We start from the raw sequence: 18,437 nt of genomic DNA on the forward strand, positions 1-18,437 counted from the left end.
GCCTCCCAACCATAGTTGTTTCATTGGGTTAGCTGCGCTACCACGGCTAACTTTTGCCCTCCGTCACTCCCTTTTTTCCATTCCCAAATGACACAGTGCTTGTTGGTATGACATCTCAAGGACTTAGAGAGCAGAAGAAATGGTTTTGCACTGAAATTATCTACACAACAATGTGCATACATGCTTGAGCCAGCATATTCTGTTGGCCTCGTAGCTTAATAAAAAATACCTGGTACGTTTTCCTTGTCTTTCTTAGCCTTATCCACCGGAGAACCCGGAGATACAGTGCAATAATACATATAAAAAATTATGCCCTTCAAAGCCACTCAACTCTTTCTCCCTATTCCCTACTATTTATACTGTTTATGTTAGCTTTCCTTGACTCCTTTAAAGCTTCATGCCTTTAAAGTTTGATCTCTTCTGCTTAAGACACATGAGACTTTCCTACATCTTTTTCTTCTCGCTCTCCTCAAAAAAACTTTTCTTGTCTATCTAGGCTCTTTTCTCTTTCTTGCTTTTACTTCACCGACTATTCAGAGTTTCTCAGATCACCGAGATCTTTGTTGCATCTGAACAGAAATTGGGTTTCAGCCTTGACAGGTGTCTTTTTAGCTTCGCACTGACATCTTTTCTTAGGCAGCAGCTTCCTTCAGGATCTATTTGAGAAATTTCTGAATGCATAAATTATGTTTGCATGCACAAATAAGCGTAGCAAAAATGTTAATTGCCACCACTTTTCAGTTGCTGAGCCTCCTCTTAATGGGTTGAGCAAGTTTAGTCTGCTCTGCTTTTATTTTTTTTTTTCTCCAGTTAAATTATCAAATTACTTTAACATTTGGTGGTGGTGCACAGACAATAATAAGAGCTTGTTTTTCGTGTTGTACTTCAGTTTTTCTGAAGGCATGCTAAGGAATCTTGACAAAAATGCAAGAGCATCTCTAAATCAGAAATATATTCTGCCATTTCAGATATGTTTTTGCCAAAAGCATTGTTCTTGTCATTTCTCATAGAATACAGCAGGAACGCGGTAGCAGCAGCTGAAGTCGCCTGGACGTTTGCGCGCTTGGCAGAGGGCCTGTAAGGTGCCGTGCGCCGCGGTCTGTGGGAGGTGATGTTTGGTAGCACAGACTCGGGTTTTACATCACTGCGCAATGTGATGCCATCGGCAGCTCTGCCCCGTGCCGGGGAGTGGGACCGGCAGAGCCGGGTAAGGAAACGCGTGTTGTCTCTGCCCGCGTCATCTCTGTGTACGTTGACTGTAGCCAGGAAAAAGAATATATATAATTATAGACGGTGATTTAGAGTTTAAAATCCTGAGGATGGTGACTGTGACGCAGCCGACAATTCCTGTCTGAGGTAGGCTCAAAAACATGGCTTTAAAGCTAATTTCTGCTCCTGGCGTGGGAGGAGCAGACCGCAGCTTCACCCCCTTTGCTGTGACAGTGACGTGCACGGCTCTGATGATGCAGAAGCGCTTCGAAATCGGATGGCAACCCGCACCCCGAGGTTCACGGCGTAGGTCCACAAGTCTTACGTAGTCTAACAGCACTGGCTTTCTGCGCACCTCCTAGCTGCCATCTGTCCAGGCAAAGCGAGCTGACCGGGACGCCGTGAAGGAGCGGCGGCAGGAGTGGCAGTGCTGCTTCTTGCTTTGATGCCCTTTTGAGTCGCTTTTTCTCCTCCTCGATAAAAACCTGTGCGTCAGGAGGTGCATTGCTGGAGCCTTAACCATTGCTAACGCAGGCTTAGAGAGGAATGATGTCTGAGAGGAGCTGCACTGAAAATTCGGTTTTGAAAAGGAGCCGTGTGTCTTTTAAGTGAGGGCTGCAATGCCATGGCTCATAGAAGCCATCCCCGTCTGCAAGCAGTGTTATTGCTGGCAGAATCACAGAATCACAGAATGTTCGGGGTTGGAAGGGACCTCTGTGGATCGTCCAATCCAACCCCCCTGCCAAAGCAGGGTCACCCAGAGCAGGCTGCACAGGACCGCGTCCAGGCAGATCTTAAATATCTCCAGAGAAGGAGACTCCACAGCCTCCCTGGGCAGCCTGGGCCAGGGCTCCGTCACCCTCAGAGGGAAGAAGTTCTTCCTCATGTTCAGCTGGAACTTCCTCTGCTTCAGTTTGTGCCCATTGCCCCTTGTCCTGTCTCTGGGCACCACTGAAAAGAGTCTGGCCCCATCCTCCTGACACCCACCCTGCAGATATTTGTAAGTATATATTAGGTCACCTCTCAGCCTTCTCTTCTCCAGGCTGAACAAGCCCAGCTCCCTCAGCCTCTCCTCGTAGGAGAGATGCTCCAGCCCCCTCACCATCCTTGTAGCCTCCGCTGGACTCTCTCCAGTAGCTCCTCATCTTTCTTGAACTGGGGAGCCCAGAACTGGACACAGGACTCCAGATGGGGCCTCACCAGGGCAGAGTAGAGGGGAAGGAGAACCTCCCTCAACCTGCTGCCCACACTCCTCCTAATGCACCCAAGAATCCCATTGGCTTTCTTGGCACTGCGGACGGCAGTGTTAGCAAGCAAAATGAAATTCAGTAAAGGTGTCTCTCCTTCTGGAGAACTTGTGAAGTTGAAACAGGAGTGCAGAGCTGTTTATCCACGGCAGCCAACGCGGGCCTTGATGGGCTCGGGAAATACGCACCTGAGCTTTGATGAGACCATGGCGTCCTCCTCGGAGAGCACGCCTGTGCAAACACCTTGGTGGCAGAGGAGCAAAGGAAATCACACAGAGGGGAGGCTCCTGCCCACGGGCACGGGTGACACGTGGCTCATGGCGTGGTTGGAGACCGTTGGTCGCTGCCTGGTCAAATATCCAAGGGCAGGAGGGGAGGCGAGAGCTGTGTTTCCCCCATCGCAGCGTTTGGCCTCCTAACCCCTCGCCCCTGCCCACCAGGGACATGCTCCTTCTGCATCGTAACCAAGTTTAAGGGGATTAGAAACAGTCACGGCAGGGGGATGCGCAGAAATAGTCAAGTGTGCACCTACAGCAACTTTTTAGCTCCTTTGTGCCTCTGTAGATGAGATCTCAGCAGCGCAAGGGAAGGGTTTGGTTGCGTCCCCTTGCTGGTAGTGAGAACACAGCAAGAACGACGAAGGAATAAGCCCGGTTTCCGACTTCTGCTTCTCTTCCATCTTTGTGCCTTGCTGGGATTTTCTATTATCACTGAGTCAGAAAGAGATTTTTTGGCTGTGAGTATGATTAATTTCCATTTTGCACCTTGCCACGATCTCAGTGCAAACCATCCAGGCTCTTTGGTTTCATGATGTTCTTAAAAGCAGGAAAAACTTTGAGCTCGGAGCGAAATATCCCGGCAGCTTTCTCCAAAAAAGCCACGCTGAGGTTTCACTGTGAGCATCCTAGAGGGGAACAAGAAGATTTGGCACCTTGCCTTTATCCAGACCTCTCACTGCTGTGGTTTTACAGTGTTTGGGGTTACACCGGAGGACCGTGCAGATGTGGTTTTGGTGTATACTTCCATTTTTATTCTTTTGATCCCATAGCAAAGGCACGCAATGCCAGTTCAAACACTTTAGATTTACTGCTGTAACAGGGGAGGGAAATACCACGTTATAGGCCTATTAACCTCGTTAAGTTGAAGGCTGGGTAGGCTGATCAGCAAGCTTTGTGTTGTGTTTCGTGTGTTTTTCATGGGGAAACCAAACAGGAGCAGCAGCGAGGTGCAATACACTGTTCCTTTAACTAAGCAAGCAGGAGAGAAGAGGTGATGCTGTTGGCTTTGCAGGGAAGTGGAAGATACTGCTGCTAATTTATTCTCATAAAATGCAAATTTTATGGGCGCTGGGAGTTTTTATTACGGTTCTTAATGATTCGTATGATCCATGATACCTGGCAGTGAACCTCACCTGGGGGCGAGGCCTCAGACTGGGTGCTCTGCAGACAGAGTGGAAGACAGAAATGTCAATTGCCACTTGTTCTCTTAAACCTGATTCATCCAGACCTGAAGTGGGAAGATCTTGAATGTATCTAAATCTCCATATACACTTTATGCATGCAAATCACAGTTGTGGTGCGTTAAATTGCATCCTGAACAGCGAGAAAAAACAAACTCGAAGAAGCGAGAAGCAAATGTGAGAGCCTGAGTCTTCGTTCTGTGCGGATAATGCCGCTTCTGTGTGTCTCGGAGGTGGACAAGCACCTCGAGCCCGGTCCTGGGTTGGTGATGTCTCAGTAACTCATACTCTCCCGACTGCAGTCTGCGTCTGCCTCGTGCGAAAGCAGTTTGCGGTCGCTCAGCTGGTCAAAGTCTTTGAAAAGGTGGAAACTGCTCTTGGATTTTGTGGGGGAAACCTCAACCATTACTTGCCTGTCTCCTCTTAGAGTCAGGTCCTAAGGCCCGCAGTCTGTCACAGATGACTTTTAGGCAGAACTGGAAACACAAAGTAGGCTAAAGGATATTGCTAAAAAAGATCTTACTGTGAGCATTTATAATATGAGCAGGAATGAAATACATGCAAGACCTCAGGTTAACCATTATTTTCTTCCTAGTGCTCAGCCCAGATGCAATTGGTTTTGCAAAGCGTTTAGGCGATGTGCTGCCCTGTGAGCCTCTTTCCCTTTCCCACCCGCTGCGTGAAACATCCTTAACGAGCGTATTTGATCGTCTTTTTGTCCTTCCTTAGAAAGTCACACGAGAGCTGTTTTCCTGTGTTGTTTGAAGTTTCTGTAATCTGCTGTTTGCTCCAGGCTCCACAAAGCTTCGTCCTGTCTGGGCCTGTGTGGCCACGTCCTTGGTTGTCCTTTCACCACCAGCTCATGCTGAAGGTGCCTACAGACAGTCTCTGGCACCTCTCATGTCCAAAGCTTGGGTGCTAGAAATGTGGCCAAATCCACTCCTTTTAGAAATGTGGCCAAATCCACTCCTTTAGAGGGATGTGGTAAATGTAGGCATAGGAGGTACCAACCAGGCACAAGGGGAGGTCACCAGGGATTCAAACAACTCATGTTTTTAAAAAATTAAGTCAATAATGCACCAAAGGTTACCCGAGGCGTCAAAGGCACAAGCTCCAACACTGAACCTAGAAATCCTGAACTTTAATCACAAGCCTATTCTTGTCCTTCATCTTCCACAAATAATATTGTGTGAAGGTTAATTTTGTATTAAAATGGAGTTAAACTGAATGCAGATACAATGAAAGCTGACGCTAAACTACGCTCAAGCAGAATCCAACCCGACGTGCTTCTCGTTGCGGCAGAAACACGGGCTAATCCGCTTGTCGCCTGGAGCTGGAGGTCCTGTACGAGTTGGAGGGGGATGTTCAATTCAAATGAAAGGATTTTCTGTCTGAATAAGGGGACGTATACTGAATATGCAAATAGTCAAATGTTCTCTTGATAGTTTTTATAAATGGATCGCTTACCGCGGTGCTTAAATGAGGCTAATTTCATCTTATGCTTCTACAGTCCTGTTGGTCCTGAAGAATCCTGAAGTACTTTACCAGCAACTACAAACATGTACTTTTAAAAAGTCGTTTAAGAGTAATTGGATTAGCTCAACCACTGACGTCATCAGCACCAACATGTACAATGATAACATAAAAATATTGAGCCACAATCTGAGATCAAATTATGAATTTTTCTATAAAAAGTGTAAAAGGCTCTTAGAATCATAGAATCATAGAATCATAGAAAGTTTTGGGTCGGAAGGGACCCCTAGAGGTCATCTAGTCCAACCCCCCTGCAGCGAGCAGGGACACCGCTAACTAGATCAGGTTGCATACTGAACTTGGAAAAAAGAGCGAGTATGAAATATGCGTCATGTGAATTCCATAAGCAAGGAAAGAGAATGCAACTTTTGTATTTAAACTAGATTTATAATTAACCATTTTAAAAACTATGAATTGACTGAGTTAAAAATAACTGAGTGTTGCTGGAAAGGTAAAACATTGACTTTTTCTGTCTCTCATTCTCTATCAAGAATAACGGCATCTGCATAGACCAGCAATCTTGCCACCTGCAACTGATACTGGCCATAAATACTCCACATTTATCTTCCCTGGTAACAAACGGTCACCTGAACTGAGAATCATTTTTTAAAAAGTCAACTGAGGAATACAGAGCACGCAAGAGTCACCGGGAAAATAAAATCTTTGCTTCCGATTTCTACACCAGTCTAAGTACTTGAACATTACTAACAGCAGCACAGCTGTACCATTCTGACACCAATCTACATACTAGAGACCGAAGTTCGGCTTTTAACATAACATTTGGTTCTTGCCACTTTGAACAGGAAGAGTTTTAAATGGCATATCTATCGCTGAAGAAAGAACATGAAAAAACAACAGTTGCGGCAAGTCAGCAAATTAAGTAACAACTTCAGGAGTGGCACTGAATTTCTTCCGGCCTTACCTGAAGGCCTTATTGTTTTCTACCTCCTGGAATTACATGCATCTACATCAGGAGACTGAATGTTCCAGTAGAAGTTGCCATAATTTAGAACAGCTCATGTCTCCCCAAAGACTCACACAGAGTTCCCTTCTGACGCCCTTGTACGTTGATTTTCCAGTGTAAACGCTGAAGGAAATGCAACATTTGAGGCTGCTGGGCCACAGGCGTGCGCGTTGAACGCTGGGTGACTGTCAAAAAAAGATCCTTAGCGTTTTCATTCTGAGAAAAAAAAATTGAATTTAATGTTTTTCAGCATCCCCTTGCCTGTGCAGTCGAACATCCAGAGGCTTGGTGGGACTCATGCTGCTTTTACAGTGCTCTGTATAAATAAACCACAGGATCCCCTAAAATGTTGCACAATTAAATTAAATGTGCGCAAATAAATTTGTTGCAGTAACAAACGATGCTCTTGGACATGAAGCATTTGCTACATTGATGGAGATTAACAGAATTTATTGATCCTACAGAAGATTTGATTCAATAAACTTAACATAGGCTGAGATATGTCTGCATGCAAGAGAAGAGATTCACATCCAAAGAACTTAGGTTCTAAGAAAAGCACTTAAAACTTTGGTGCACCTAAGAAAACTAAGCATGTAAGAAAAAGGGGGGGGGGGAGAAAAAGAAAAAGCTATATATATTGTTGCATATTGTTCTATGTATTGTAGCTGCTCGGAGTAGGAGAAGATTCTTTGAAGAACTTTCTACTTAAAGTGCAGTTTTACTGCTGTTCCTTGCAGCCAGACTTCACAAGGTCTTAATATGGTAGATTTGAAGTGGTAAAAAATTCTTGAAAAGTGTCTTTGAAATCTTTAGACCTTTGACTGTGTTCGCTATGATGATACAGACTTAACAGTAAACCCACCTGAGAGACATTTTAATGGAACACTTTAAATGAAATCAATTGGTAGTTTCATAATGGCAGCTGAATGTGTGTTCCTGCCATTTTCCCATTTAACAAGAAGAAAAGGCCAAACAAGGACCAATTAGTCATAATAAAATCAGCGTTGATGACATTTTCACTCCTGAACTCTGGTATAAAATGGTCATCTAAGAAAGAACTGAAAGGAGATGTGAGGAATTTGGTAGTATAACTGCATGTACATACACATACACTCCTGAGTAAAAAATGATCAGGTAAAGACACCGCAGATTACTTTGTATATGGAGAAAATATTCCGCTTGGGTGTTTGTCGGTGTGCATGTAGTTTTGCTTGCTTTTGTTTTAAATTTTAACTGATCTCAGTTTTTCTTTGAAGTCTATGCAGGTTAAACTTTGCTTTCATTCTTTGGATCTCAATGACATTTGTGTGCTCGGGTTACCCAGTTGTCCCTTCCATGGTAAGTGATGCTCCCTACTTACTTGAAGAGCAAATGTTTCAATTCTTTTAAATAGCTATTTTAATTAAGTTTTAAATAATTTTTTTGTTTGGTGGATACTTTGTTGTTGGTGGTTTTTTTATAATATGAAGTTTCTTGTATTAAAGCTATTGGTTAAATATTATTACCTAATTTTTCTGAAGTATAGCTCAATTTTTGCTTTAGTTACTGATAAAATATGCAAGCCTCTAAAATAATCATGTGAGAAATCTATTGCATATTTAATGTAGAGTGAGGGGAGCTTTTGCCGAAGTTGAAATATTGTATGGAAAAGAGAAAAACATCAATCTCCTCTCCATTTCATCTAAATTCCTTGTCTATATCAAATAGGTACAATAAGGTATAGGTATGAATTTCACTTTTTGCTAGCTGGTTTATAAACTAGTAAATTTATTTGTCACTGTTAGTGTGTAGGTAAAGGAGCAATTCTTATATGAAGTTATGGAAAATTATTGCATAGAATCAGTAATACAATTTTGATTGAACTATGAAAGAAAGGAGCACAGCCTCTAAAACCAAAGTGAACCAGTTACTTAAATAATGCTAATACCCTTTCAATTTCGGATTTTGACCAGGGTACCGTGACAGGTTGCTGGTCAAACTGTGCATACACCATTTAAGACTTTACCACCGTGGACTGAGATATTTTATATCTAATGATGTTATATTTCCCTGCTGCGGATAACGTCCGCTTTAGACACCCTGTTTCTTTATTGCTGTGAAATCAGCTCTTGGAGCCCTGGTTCAGATTTCTTTGCTTGCTCTGATGTGTTTTGCATCAGTATCTTTTCATTCAGGTGATCTGTCACTAGCAGAGATGGTGGCCACTCGTGCAGCTGTTTATTTTATTGATGTGAAGTCCCCGTTAGCTTTAATCTATCCATCGCCCGGTCCTCTGGATGTTTTACTGCTGTAAATGCTGAATCATCTTTCATTTCTGCTCACGGATAGTTTAGACACAGCTTGATATGACTAGCCACATTTCTTAAGGGTTCTCTTTATGGCAGTGATAGAATAGGTAAAATGAGTTTAATTATTTCATATAAATGAATATCCTGCATGTCAAAATAACAGTCATTTATTCAGTAGCAGAAGTCCCTGTATAGGTTGTGAGACAGCAGCTGAAAAATGAAAGGGGAATTTCTCCGTGCAGGTGTTTCTTGCAGAAAGTGTTTCTTCTTGCTGGGGAGAAGCTTCAGCCTGGGGCCAGCGTCCCAGCCCGTGGCAAGAGGCGGCTGTGTGGCCAGCGAGCCGCCTGCTCAGCCGCCCCGGCCCCGCTGCAGAAACAGCCAGTAACCTGCCTTTTGTAGGCACAGAGCAGAAATAACGTGAGGTGCTGCACAGTATCGATAGCAGTAAGAGCATACTGAGCTAAACCTGAGCTGAGCGAGGCTAATGGCAATTCCCATCAGTCCCAGTGAAGGCTTTGCATGCAACCGTTTCCCAAGCAAGAATGGTGGGCAGACACCTTTAGAAAGGACGGCAGAGTATTTATTTTAGATAGGTAATCAGCAAGCTGGTAAATGATGATATGATGAAAGATGCACAGAACTGTAGACACGCCAGGAAATCTTTCCTGTAAAATTCAATGTTAATTTAAATGCAATTCAAATTCATAAAACTTTTTAATGTAGTTTAAATTTTTATACTGTGAAGTGCAGGTAAGAGGAGCGTGTACATAAACCTATATGGATTTTAATCCAGACTTTTTAAAATTCCCATTACTATTTTGTCATCATTAAACTGAGTCATAACTGCTACCATAACTAGTCATAACTGCTAGAAAGCTTCCTCTCCCACATTTCTGCTTTACAGGTATTTTCCTTTTCTCTTCTCTCTCATTTAAACTACAGGACTTCACACAAGTGATGCTCTTTCATTGTTACCTTAAAAAAAATCTCATTTTACAGCAATAAACATGCATGCTACTCTAGGGAATGTGTTACGTGTCACAACTGGTCAACATCACAGAAAACAATTCATTTCATACCGTAAACATAATTGTAGCCGTATCAGTATTTCATACCAGAAGTACCATAGCTGAGTTTTCTAGAAAGCTAGGAAAAAGTCTGATTTTGAACGTGATGAATCCTTAGCAAACAACAGTTCATCCTTGTCATTTTAAGCATAAATTGTTTTTGTGTTTCTGCTTTGCTTTTTATACTGAATGAGTCCTGGCAAATCCATTATTTTACCTTTTCTTATCTCTCCCTTTTCTCCTTTTTTTTTTTTTTTTTTTTTTTTAATCTTCAGACCAGCAATCCTTTTTATTTGAATTGCCAGCTGTATGGAAAATCTGATTACTGCCTCATCCTGCTGAAGAACTGCTTAGCCAAGGTGGGCAGGACTGAAGAACTGGCTTTTTTGAAGCCTTACCTGGAGATGCCTCTCAATAAAAGGTCCTTTCGCAACGGTGTTGGATCAGGAATTAAAAAAACTTCCTTTCGAAGAGCAAAGTCGTAAACAAATGTTCAAAACCACGCTCTCGATTTTAGCAGCTGATGTTTAACGCTGTGCTTAAGATCATTTTAATGCTTTCCTATGATAAACCCAACAGAGACAAATGTAGCCATGTCTCCAGCATGTAAACAGCTGCTTGTTTCAAAGAGCACAAGCCAAGTGGAGCAGATGGGATTGCTCAGAAAGGGCTTTGTTTCCCAAGTTACAGTAGCATAAATTTTTGTGTTGAAATGAATGTTTTCATTTGGTTAATTCCCCTTCTTTGTAAAGCTGCAGATTTAATCAGCTTGCTCTTGATTAATACAAAAATGGTCCTGTGCTGTGAAAAGACGTGTGCGTGCAGCCTGTCGGGAGGACTGCCGGTGTTATTCCTGACATCCCTCCTCTCGGCCATAGCGGCAACCCCACCGGCCAGGCAAGGCATGCCTGGACTCTCCTGTCCCAAACCACCTTAACTCGAAGACAACTGTTCTGGCCACATTAATACAGATTTAAAATAAGTTTTAGTTCAGCTTTCAGAAAGATATGAAGGGTCACTGGTGAAAGACAGAATCAGGCCCTACTTGTAACTTCTAGTTTCTTTTTAATATAGTTATTTAAAATTACTTTAGCAGGAAATAATCTCTTGAGATGTGTCATCTCATTTCCAGAAGAGTCCTGGGAAATCACTCTAAGGCAGAGGATCATTGCAGCTCCCTTTGCCTCGGTTAATTGACTTACGCAGGCAACACACATCTGATGAAACGTGCCGAACGCAGTTCCTGCTCCTCTGCTACAGTTGTGGCGCAGTAATTAACAATGGGTTTGCTTTTTTTTAAAATTTCCTGTAAAAAAAAAAATCATTTGGCCTGAAAATATGTAAATGTGGTGTGTAGGAAAGGTCATCTGCTGAGCTACGTGTGTGTGAATTTTACCTTGTGGCTGTTTCCTCCAGAAAGCTTGAACATGTTGCAAAGTGTCCATGCAATGCATTTTGACTTCAAAGCTAAGATAATAATAAATCAGTATGTGGATGCTTTCTAATATTTCTCTATTAAATATCATAACCCAGGAGCTCACTATTAAACCTAGGATAAGGCTGGTTGGCATCATCCCCTCCACAATGGCCGTTCCTGTGCCGTGCACCCCAGAGCCCACGCAGAAAAGTGACTCGAGCACGGAGCTGTGCTAGTGCAGTACTGGGTTTCTGGACTGCAGCTGGCTAATTTCTGGCTGATTCGAGGAGATCAGACGCACTCCTGTCTGCGTTTGTCCACGCTGAAATGTTTAAAGCATCGTATTTTTTAAAGCTGCTTAAACACTTACCCTCCTTTTGGCTACTGTTGGTGTCTAGGTTGCTTAGCTCTTGCAGCTCTTAGTCAAGTGACACCTAGAGACCTTTAAAAATGTAGAAGGAAAATGTCAGGCAATTACTATTCTCATGCACTCTGACTCACGCGATGTCTGGGTGGGAGGAAGCCCAGGCCAGCAAACGTGGTGGCACGGAGGAGTTTCGCTGCAGTTCGCCCGGTTTCATTCTCGGCGGCTTTGGTTTCAGCCATTGCAGACATCCTGCAAATGCAATTTTCCAACTCTCCAGCTCTGTCCAGAACTGCCCGAGAAGCAGCGTTTTCATGCCTTTGGCCATGTAAAGCTGAAGGGCTAGGAGTGACTCCTGGCCTGGGACTGCTGAGCCTGCAGGTAAGTGCTGCCAGGAGGTGCTGACCTGCTCAACACAGGTCCTGCGTGCAGGGTCCCAACGGTACTTCAGGAAAAAAAGTAACATGGATTTAATCATGCCCTTGTGCAGGTGTAATGTGTGTGTCCTGCGTCTGTGCACATCTGTGTTCGGTGAGGTGGAAGTGTTTTGTCGCAGTGCAGCTACCTGGAGTGGCTCTGGCCCGCTCCTCACAGCTCGCATCACCACCCAACTTGTTTTTCAGGGAAGAAAAAAACCGAAACAAGTCCAGATTTATCTTTATCTTGGGCTTTCACATCCATGTTAGTTAACTTTTTTCCACATAATCAAATAGATTTCTGCCTTGGTAACCTATGACAAACCAGGCTGGCTGTAAGCCAACAGAGCCATACGTGTAGCTTGGAAAATCAGCCTCTTCATTTATTGTGCAGGTATAGGAGAGACTCGTTTAGTGATTCGGCAGTTGCCTCTGAGTAGGGTACATTCAGGAGGGATGGCGAGCCGGTATCCTGCTTGCACAGACCTTCATCCCCGTTTTTTGAAAGAAAAATAGCTTCTTGGCTACAGGGAAAAGCTCGTTATTTATGATTTACTCATTCCCTGACAAGCTCCTCCACCTTGAGGGATCTGCATATACAAAGAAGATGGTACGAGGAGGCCACCAAGAGCCATAAGTCTTGCACTCACCTAAATCACGCCCAGCAAGCCTGGAAAACATAGATTATCCAGCTGACTTACAGGAGTGGTTCTGCTGCCGGTGGTCCGCTCTCACCATCACCACCCACTGAAAACTCGCAGCACTTATGCTGCCTGCGACATGAAACGCTAAACTCTTTTCTGAGCTTTAAAGGTGGCTTTATTTTGGAAAGAACAGAGAGTAACCTTAGTGATCTCTGTCAGAAAATAAGGATCTAAGGGGGCCATTGCTGAGCACATTAATTTTTATGCTGACAGCAGCTGGAAGTGTGACATTAGATGTCTTTTTTCAATACAAAGAGGACAATAGGAATGCTAGCCTGCAGCATAATTAATGCGCTGCAATCAATTATATTCCTTTCTGGAGAACAAGGATCCATTACGCTGTGAAAAGATATTTTGTTAACTTTCCTTACTGTTTTCCTTGGCTAACCTAAGAGAAAGAGGAAGGATAAACAAGTTTAGAGGGTGGGAAGAGTAATGCTCTGTCTAGGGATTGAGGAGCAAGTTGGGAAGTCGGGAATGCCTTGACCGGTCTCGGCCTTGGATAGTAATTCAGTCTGTGACCTTAGACAAGTCACTTAATTTCTACTCAATTTCTTAATCTGCAGAATAAGAAGCTGTGTTCATCAAGCCATCTGGCACAAGCAGCGTCATGGCTGATGGATGTGGGACATGGTTTGGAGGTGTTGAAGCAGGGAAGGGTGAGCTGTGCTGCTCGGTCAGCGGGGCTCCCAACGTCACCTTCAGCACGGGACTGAGCACCCTAATGCCCGTGTACATTTTATAACCCCCAGGGAGCCCTGTGGCTTTCACAGGCAAGACAATTCCCAGGTTTACGAGCTGTTTTCATCTGCGTTGTCCACTACTCCAGCTACCTCCAATCAGGTGAGATGCTCATTGCCTGACAGGGCTGAGTGAGAGGCATCCTCTATACCTGCACTTTCACAGTGCAGCTGCTATAGTTTATTCAATCTAGAGCTAGTAATGCTATGTATTTGCTTCTTCTTTGATTATGCATCCTTTTGTAAAACACATTAAAATGCATTTAAAGGACATGAAGAATCCCTGAATCCATAGGGCCTTTTTTACCCTACTTTGCTCTAGCTTGTACCTACCTTTGGGGGCTTTGGACATAACCTGCTGGAGAGCAGCTCTGTGGAGAGGGACCTGGGTGTCCCGGTGGACAAGTTGACCGTGAGCCAGCAGTGTGCCCTGGCTGCCAAGAAGGCCAGTGGGATCCTGGGGTGCATTAAGAGGAGTGGGGCCAGCGGGTCGAGGGAGGTTCTCCCCCTCTACTCTGCCCTGATGAGGCCCCATCTGGAGTACTGTGTCCAGTTCTGGGCTCCCCAGTTCAAGAAAGATGAGGAGCTACTGGATAGAGTCCAGCAGAGGGCTACGAGGATGATGAGGGGCCTGGAGCATCTGTCCCACGAGGAAAGGCTGAGGGAGCTGGGCTTGTTCAGCCTGAAGAAGAGAAGGCTGAGAGGGCACCTGATAAATGCCTTTAAATATCTGCAGGGTGGGTGTCAGGAGGATGGGGCCAAGCTCTTTCCAGTGGTGCCCAGCGACAGGACAAGGGGCAATGGGCACAAACTGAAGCAGAGGAAGTTCCAGCTGAACATGAGGAAGAACTTCTTCCCTCTGAGGGTGACGGAGCCCTGGCCCAGGCTGCCCAGGGAGGCTGTGGAGTCTCCTTCTCTGGAGATATTCCAGACCCGCCTGGACAAGGTCCTCTGCAGCCTGCTGTAGGTGACCCTGCTTGGGCAGGGGGTTGGGCTGGGTGACCCACAGAGGTCCCTTCCAACCCCAACCATGCTGTGATTCTGTGATAAGTTTCCACTAACGGGTCCTGGTCTTTGGGCTGTGAGAGCCATATCAGAGCACAGCAGTCGCTATTTTTAGCAGTCAGCCTGTCCTGAGCCCCGGGGTTGGGCTGCCGCTGCCCTGCCGCTGCAGGAGCGTGTGCTGCATCCCCATCGTCACCCCTGGAAGGGCACCTTGCAAAGGGCTGCGCACGTTATTGCGCGTTGCCTGCTGCTCCTCTGCTCCCTAGAAATGATCTGTGCCTTTGCAGGAGGCAGCTGAGGTTCACCACTAGGTGAAAATGGAAAGAACAAATCCAATAAAATATGAAGAAGTGAAATCTGCCTGAAGACAGGAGGACGAATTAACATTCTTTTCTTCTTCACAGATTATTGGCAAGAAAGACAATTAAATAGCCTGATGTAATAGCATCTAATTTACTTGCAAGACTGAAAATTAGTTGTTGTAATGACATACCAACACTTGGTTTTCTGATTACCAAGTTTATATTAAGGCATATATATATAGATCACATTTAGGTTTTCTAATTTGGTATTATTTGCCTGTAGGTGGTAATTTATTGCCTTAAAATGTTGAGAGGAAGAAAAGAAGAAGTCTCTTGCTGCTTTTAGCTCTGGCTAGAATTTTGACCTTAAGAAAGAACAAGACAGATATGAGAGAGTATATTAGATGTTATTATTACCGTAATAAAATACAGATAAAAATCATAGTGCAGAAAGACTCTAAGACAACTATTAAGCATTTGTCATCTGAAGAAAATCAAAATTTAACTTATCAGATATTCTGGCACTTTAAAGATTCATCATGAAAAACTACTTCTAACAGTGAAGCGTTTATGCAATATGTCATTGATGAGCTGCCTGCTTAAACGTTTAAAGAGTTTGGAAAAAGATAAAAAAATGTCAAAGATATGCTTTTTATTAGCCTGACAGAATGTTTCACTATATTGAAATTTATTTTTAATAGTGAAAGAGTATGGCGTTACATCTTTTAAAGAAAACAAGCTAAGCTCATTGTGCTACCCTAACGTGCGATGGTTAGTGAGCATAACCAAACCAAGAATGTGTCTTGTTGACTGAAAAAATGATACAGCTGTACATCAGGCTTCACTCCCTAGAGCCAGGGGGAATTTTTCTGCTTTTGTGGTGATAGAAAAACCTTTCCGTCTAATACCCTACTGGATTTGAAGTCACTAGGTTGATTATGTTTAAAATTAAGCGTATCTTAAAAGCTTGATCAGCTGAGACCTATCTTCTCAAAGTCTGCCGTATGAACCTTTCAGAGGACATAAAAGGGCTCAGTGCGATAAGAAACGAGCTATCAAGTGCTGCTCTCGAGACGTCATCCACAACTCATTGAAGTCAACAGAAAGCTACTGACCATCTTCAATGGGCTTTGGATCAGACGTTCAGCGTATTAATGGTAAGAGTATTTTGTGTTCGCTTCTTACGGTTGGTCGAATGAATCCAGTGAGTCTCTATGGCAACCTTGAGCATCTCCTAGCAGCTATGTGCACTAATAGATTTTTCTTCCCAGAAAGCATCTTCATTGATTTTTGTGGTCTGTGCCTACTGTCTCTTTTAGCCCACCCTATCTCAATTTGGGGACCATAGCGTCGCTGGCATATCAAAACCGCAGCCAAAGGCTGGAGCTGGGAGCTCTGAGAGGAACCCAGGCCACTGCGGTTGGCTCTGTGTCCTCATTAGCAGCCACTGCAACATAATTAGTAGCATGACACTTGGATGAAACAAAGGTCTACAAGGGTACGTGTGTAAATTTCTCATTAAACACAGAGATGCAAATACAGGAGTGAGCATCATTCTAGAGTGATTTCAGTCCCCCCACCACTTTTTTTCTTTTTTTTTAAATAAGAAGTACATTAGGAAGTAGATGGTGGTTACAGATGTTGTGGAGTTTTGTTTGTTTTCAAGTAAAAATCATAAAGTAAATGAAAGGAACAAATGGGTCTCCACTTGATTCAAAATACATGGGGAAAGGGAGAATACGTACAAGTTAAAATGACCACTGGGGGAAAAAATCATAGAATCATAGAATCACAGAATGGTTTGGGTTGGGAGGGACCTTAAAGCTCATCTGGTTCCAACCCCCCTGCATGAGCAGGGACATCTTCCACCAGCCCAGGTTGCTCAGAGCTCCATCCAACCTGGCCTTGAGCACTGCCAGGGAAGGGGCAGCCACAGGTTCTCTGGGCAACCTGGGCCAGTTAATCATTGCCTTTTAGTGGTATTTGGTCTTCTTCACTGACAATTTCATTGGTAATCCCCTGCAGTGCTGCCTTAGGGTATTTTTACAGCAAACAAAGACCTGGAGTCATTAAATATTTTGGTAGAAGCCTGCTTGATGGACCTTCTTTTTCATTCCAGGATCTTCACGCTTGTGCCCATCTGCAGTGTTTGATGGGTCTTGCTCAGCACGGTCTGCAACGCACAGCCATGGGGTGTCTCCGAACAGCGCATCTCTGCACGGGTTTGGAAAACCCACCGAGACACCAGGCAGAGCTCAGCTGACTGCGGTGGGAGGTTGGACATGCAGTTCACATACAGACATCTCCTTGCAGGCTATAAATTTAACCGTCTTAATTTTGAACTGAGTCCAACTGTTTCTCTTAATGGTTTTCTTGAAGCCACTGAATGGCAGTTGTGGCAACATTCCCCGCTAGCTGGAAATGTGTCAGAGATATCACATGTTCTTAGTTTGAAGTCGTCAGGGCTTTTGCAACACTTCTATATATTTTGGCTAAAGGAACCTGGCTTCTTGGACAGGCATGCCTTTTGGTTTCCCAGTGTTATGACAAGGGATGTGTTTGACTCTGCTGGTCTTTTTGCCTTTTAGCCAGGTCTGCAAATTATTCCTTCCTGCTGGCAATGTGAGTCTTGTTAGCTTCCTGGGTGATGGGAGCAGCACAGTCACGAGCATATTTTCTGCTTCTCAGTGATGCCTGGCAAAGTGCCTCCTGTGAAATGCCACTTCATTTCATATTTCTCAGTTTTAAATTCATTTTCACATTCAAAATATGGCAAAATAATTGTTGCGCAAGGCACCATGGCATGTCAGGAAGGATGCGAAGTCGTTCACTTAATTAGAAGGCAATTGGTGCTGGCTGGAGTGCACCATCACGCGAAGCAGCAATGTGTCGGTCGAGGGGAGAAGCTATTCGGCTGCTCGTTATTGACTCAGTTTCACCGTTTGGCATCAGAAGTCACGCCGAGTGTGGGCCAGCCCTGGGTGCTGGGCTCTGGCTGCTATCGTACTGTCCGCACCCCAGATGTGCAAGAGAATTGCAAGTGCTATATTTCTATATCTTCTAATAAAATAGCACAACTGGTAGAAAGCAAACTTTACTTAATATACTATTTATATTCTTTCCTATCTTTGGTTACATTTGGTTATGTGATCTAATCGTGTTCATTTATTAATGAGGTTCCTTACAGCCACTTGAGGCAATGTAGGAAAACTGAGTAGAGGAGCTCACGGAGCAATTTCAGGCCAAACCCTGCTTGCTGAACGTAATGAAGTACGCTAACTGGTGCATGGAGATCCTGTTAATTACTTTAAACGACCTTAAATGAAAGAAGACAAATGACCCATGTGGGTGGAATTGATGTAATTGGTCTATGAAAAGATACTTATGAACCAAAAAAATGGCTCTTTTCCCGCTTGCCAACGTGGATTGATAAGTATTGTTTCCTTTGCCTATCTGCAAATACATACAAGAACGTAACTGGCTTTCTCCTGGATGCTTCTAAGTGCCAGCGGCGGGGCAAGCCACCGTGTCAGAGCACCATCTCCATCTCAAATTGATGCAACTCAAGCATCAGGCCACTTAAAGCACTTTGAGAAGCCCAGCCAGTTTCTCTGTTTTTGTATCAGGCTGGCATTTTTCTGAATTTCTGCCACCAAATTGTTGCTTTTGCTGCCCGAGTGCTTGGCGATGCCCTGTTGTCTTTGCACAGCGCATTTCCCCAG

General features: G+C 44.1%; 1 protein-coding gene across 1 annotated transcript; it reads left to right on the forward strand.

Annotated features, from left to right (window-relative positions):
* The first annotated feature begins 1,149 nt into the window (after nt 1–1,149).
* NPS (neuropeptide S) lies at nt 1,150–11,228 on the forward strand. The gene is made up of 3 exons (XM_075424398.1): nt 1,150–1,207; nt 7,669–7,750; nt 10,043–11,228. Exons 2-3 carry the CDS (start codon nt 7,709–7,711, stop codon nt 10,250–10,252), a joined length of 252 nt encoding a protein of 83 aa, XP_075280513.1. The 5' UTR covers nt 1,150–1,207; nt 7,669–7,708; the 3' UTR covers nt 10,253–11,228.
* Nucleotides 11,229–18,437: the final 7,209 nt, after the last annotated feature.

This window comes from Opisthocomus hoazin, chromosome 6 (assembly GCF_030867145.1).
Source record: "Opisthocomus hoazin isolate bOpiHoa1 chromosome 6, bOpiHoa1.hap1, whole genome shotgun sequence".
NCBI lineage: Eukaryota > Metazoa > Chordata > Aves > Opisthocomiformes > Opisthocomidae > Opisthocomus > Opisthocomus hoazin.

What these genes read in the sequence shown, in the direction of transcription:
- NPS (XM_075424398.1), top strand. Translation starts at nt 7,709, where the DNA reads ATGACATTTGTGTGCTCGGGTTACCCAGTTGTCCCTTCCATG. An exon ending in ACCCAGTTGTCCCTTCCATG is followed by an intron (nt 7,751 to 10,042) that starts GTAAGTGATGCT and finishes TTTAATCTTCAG; the next exon opens with ACCAGCAATCCTTTTTATTT.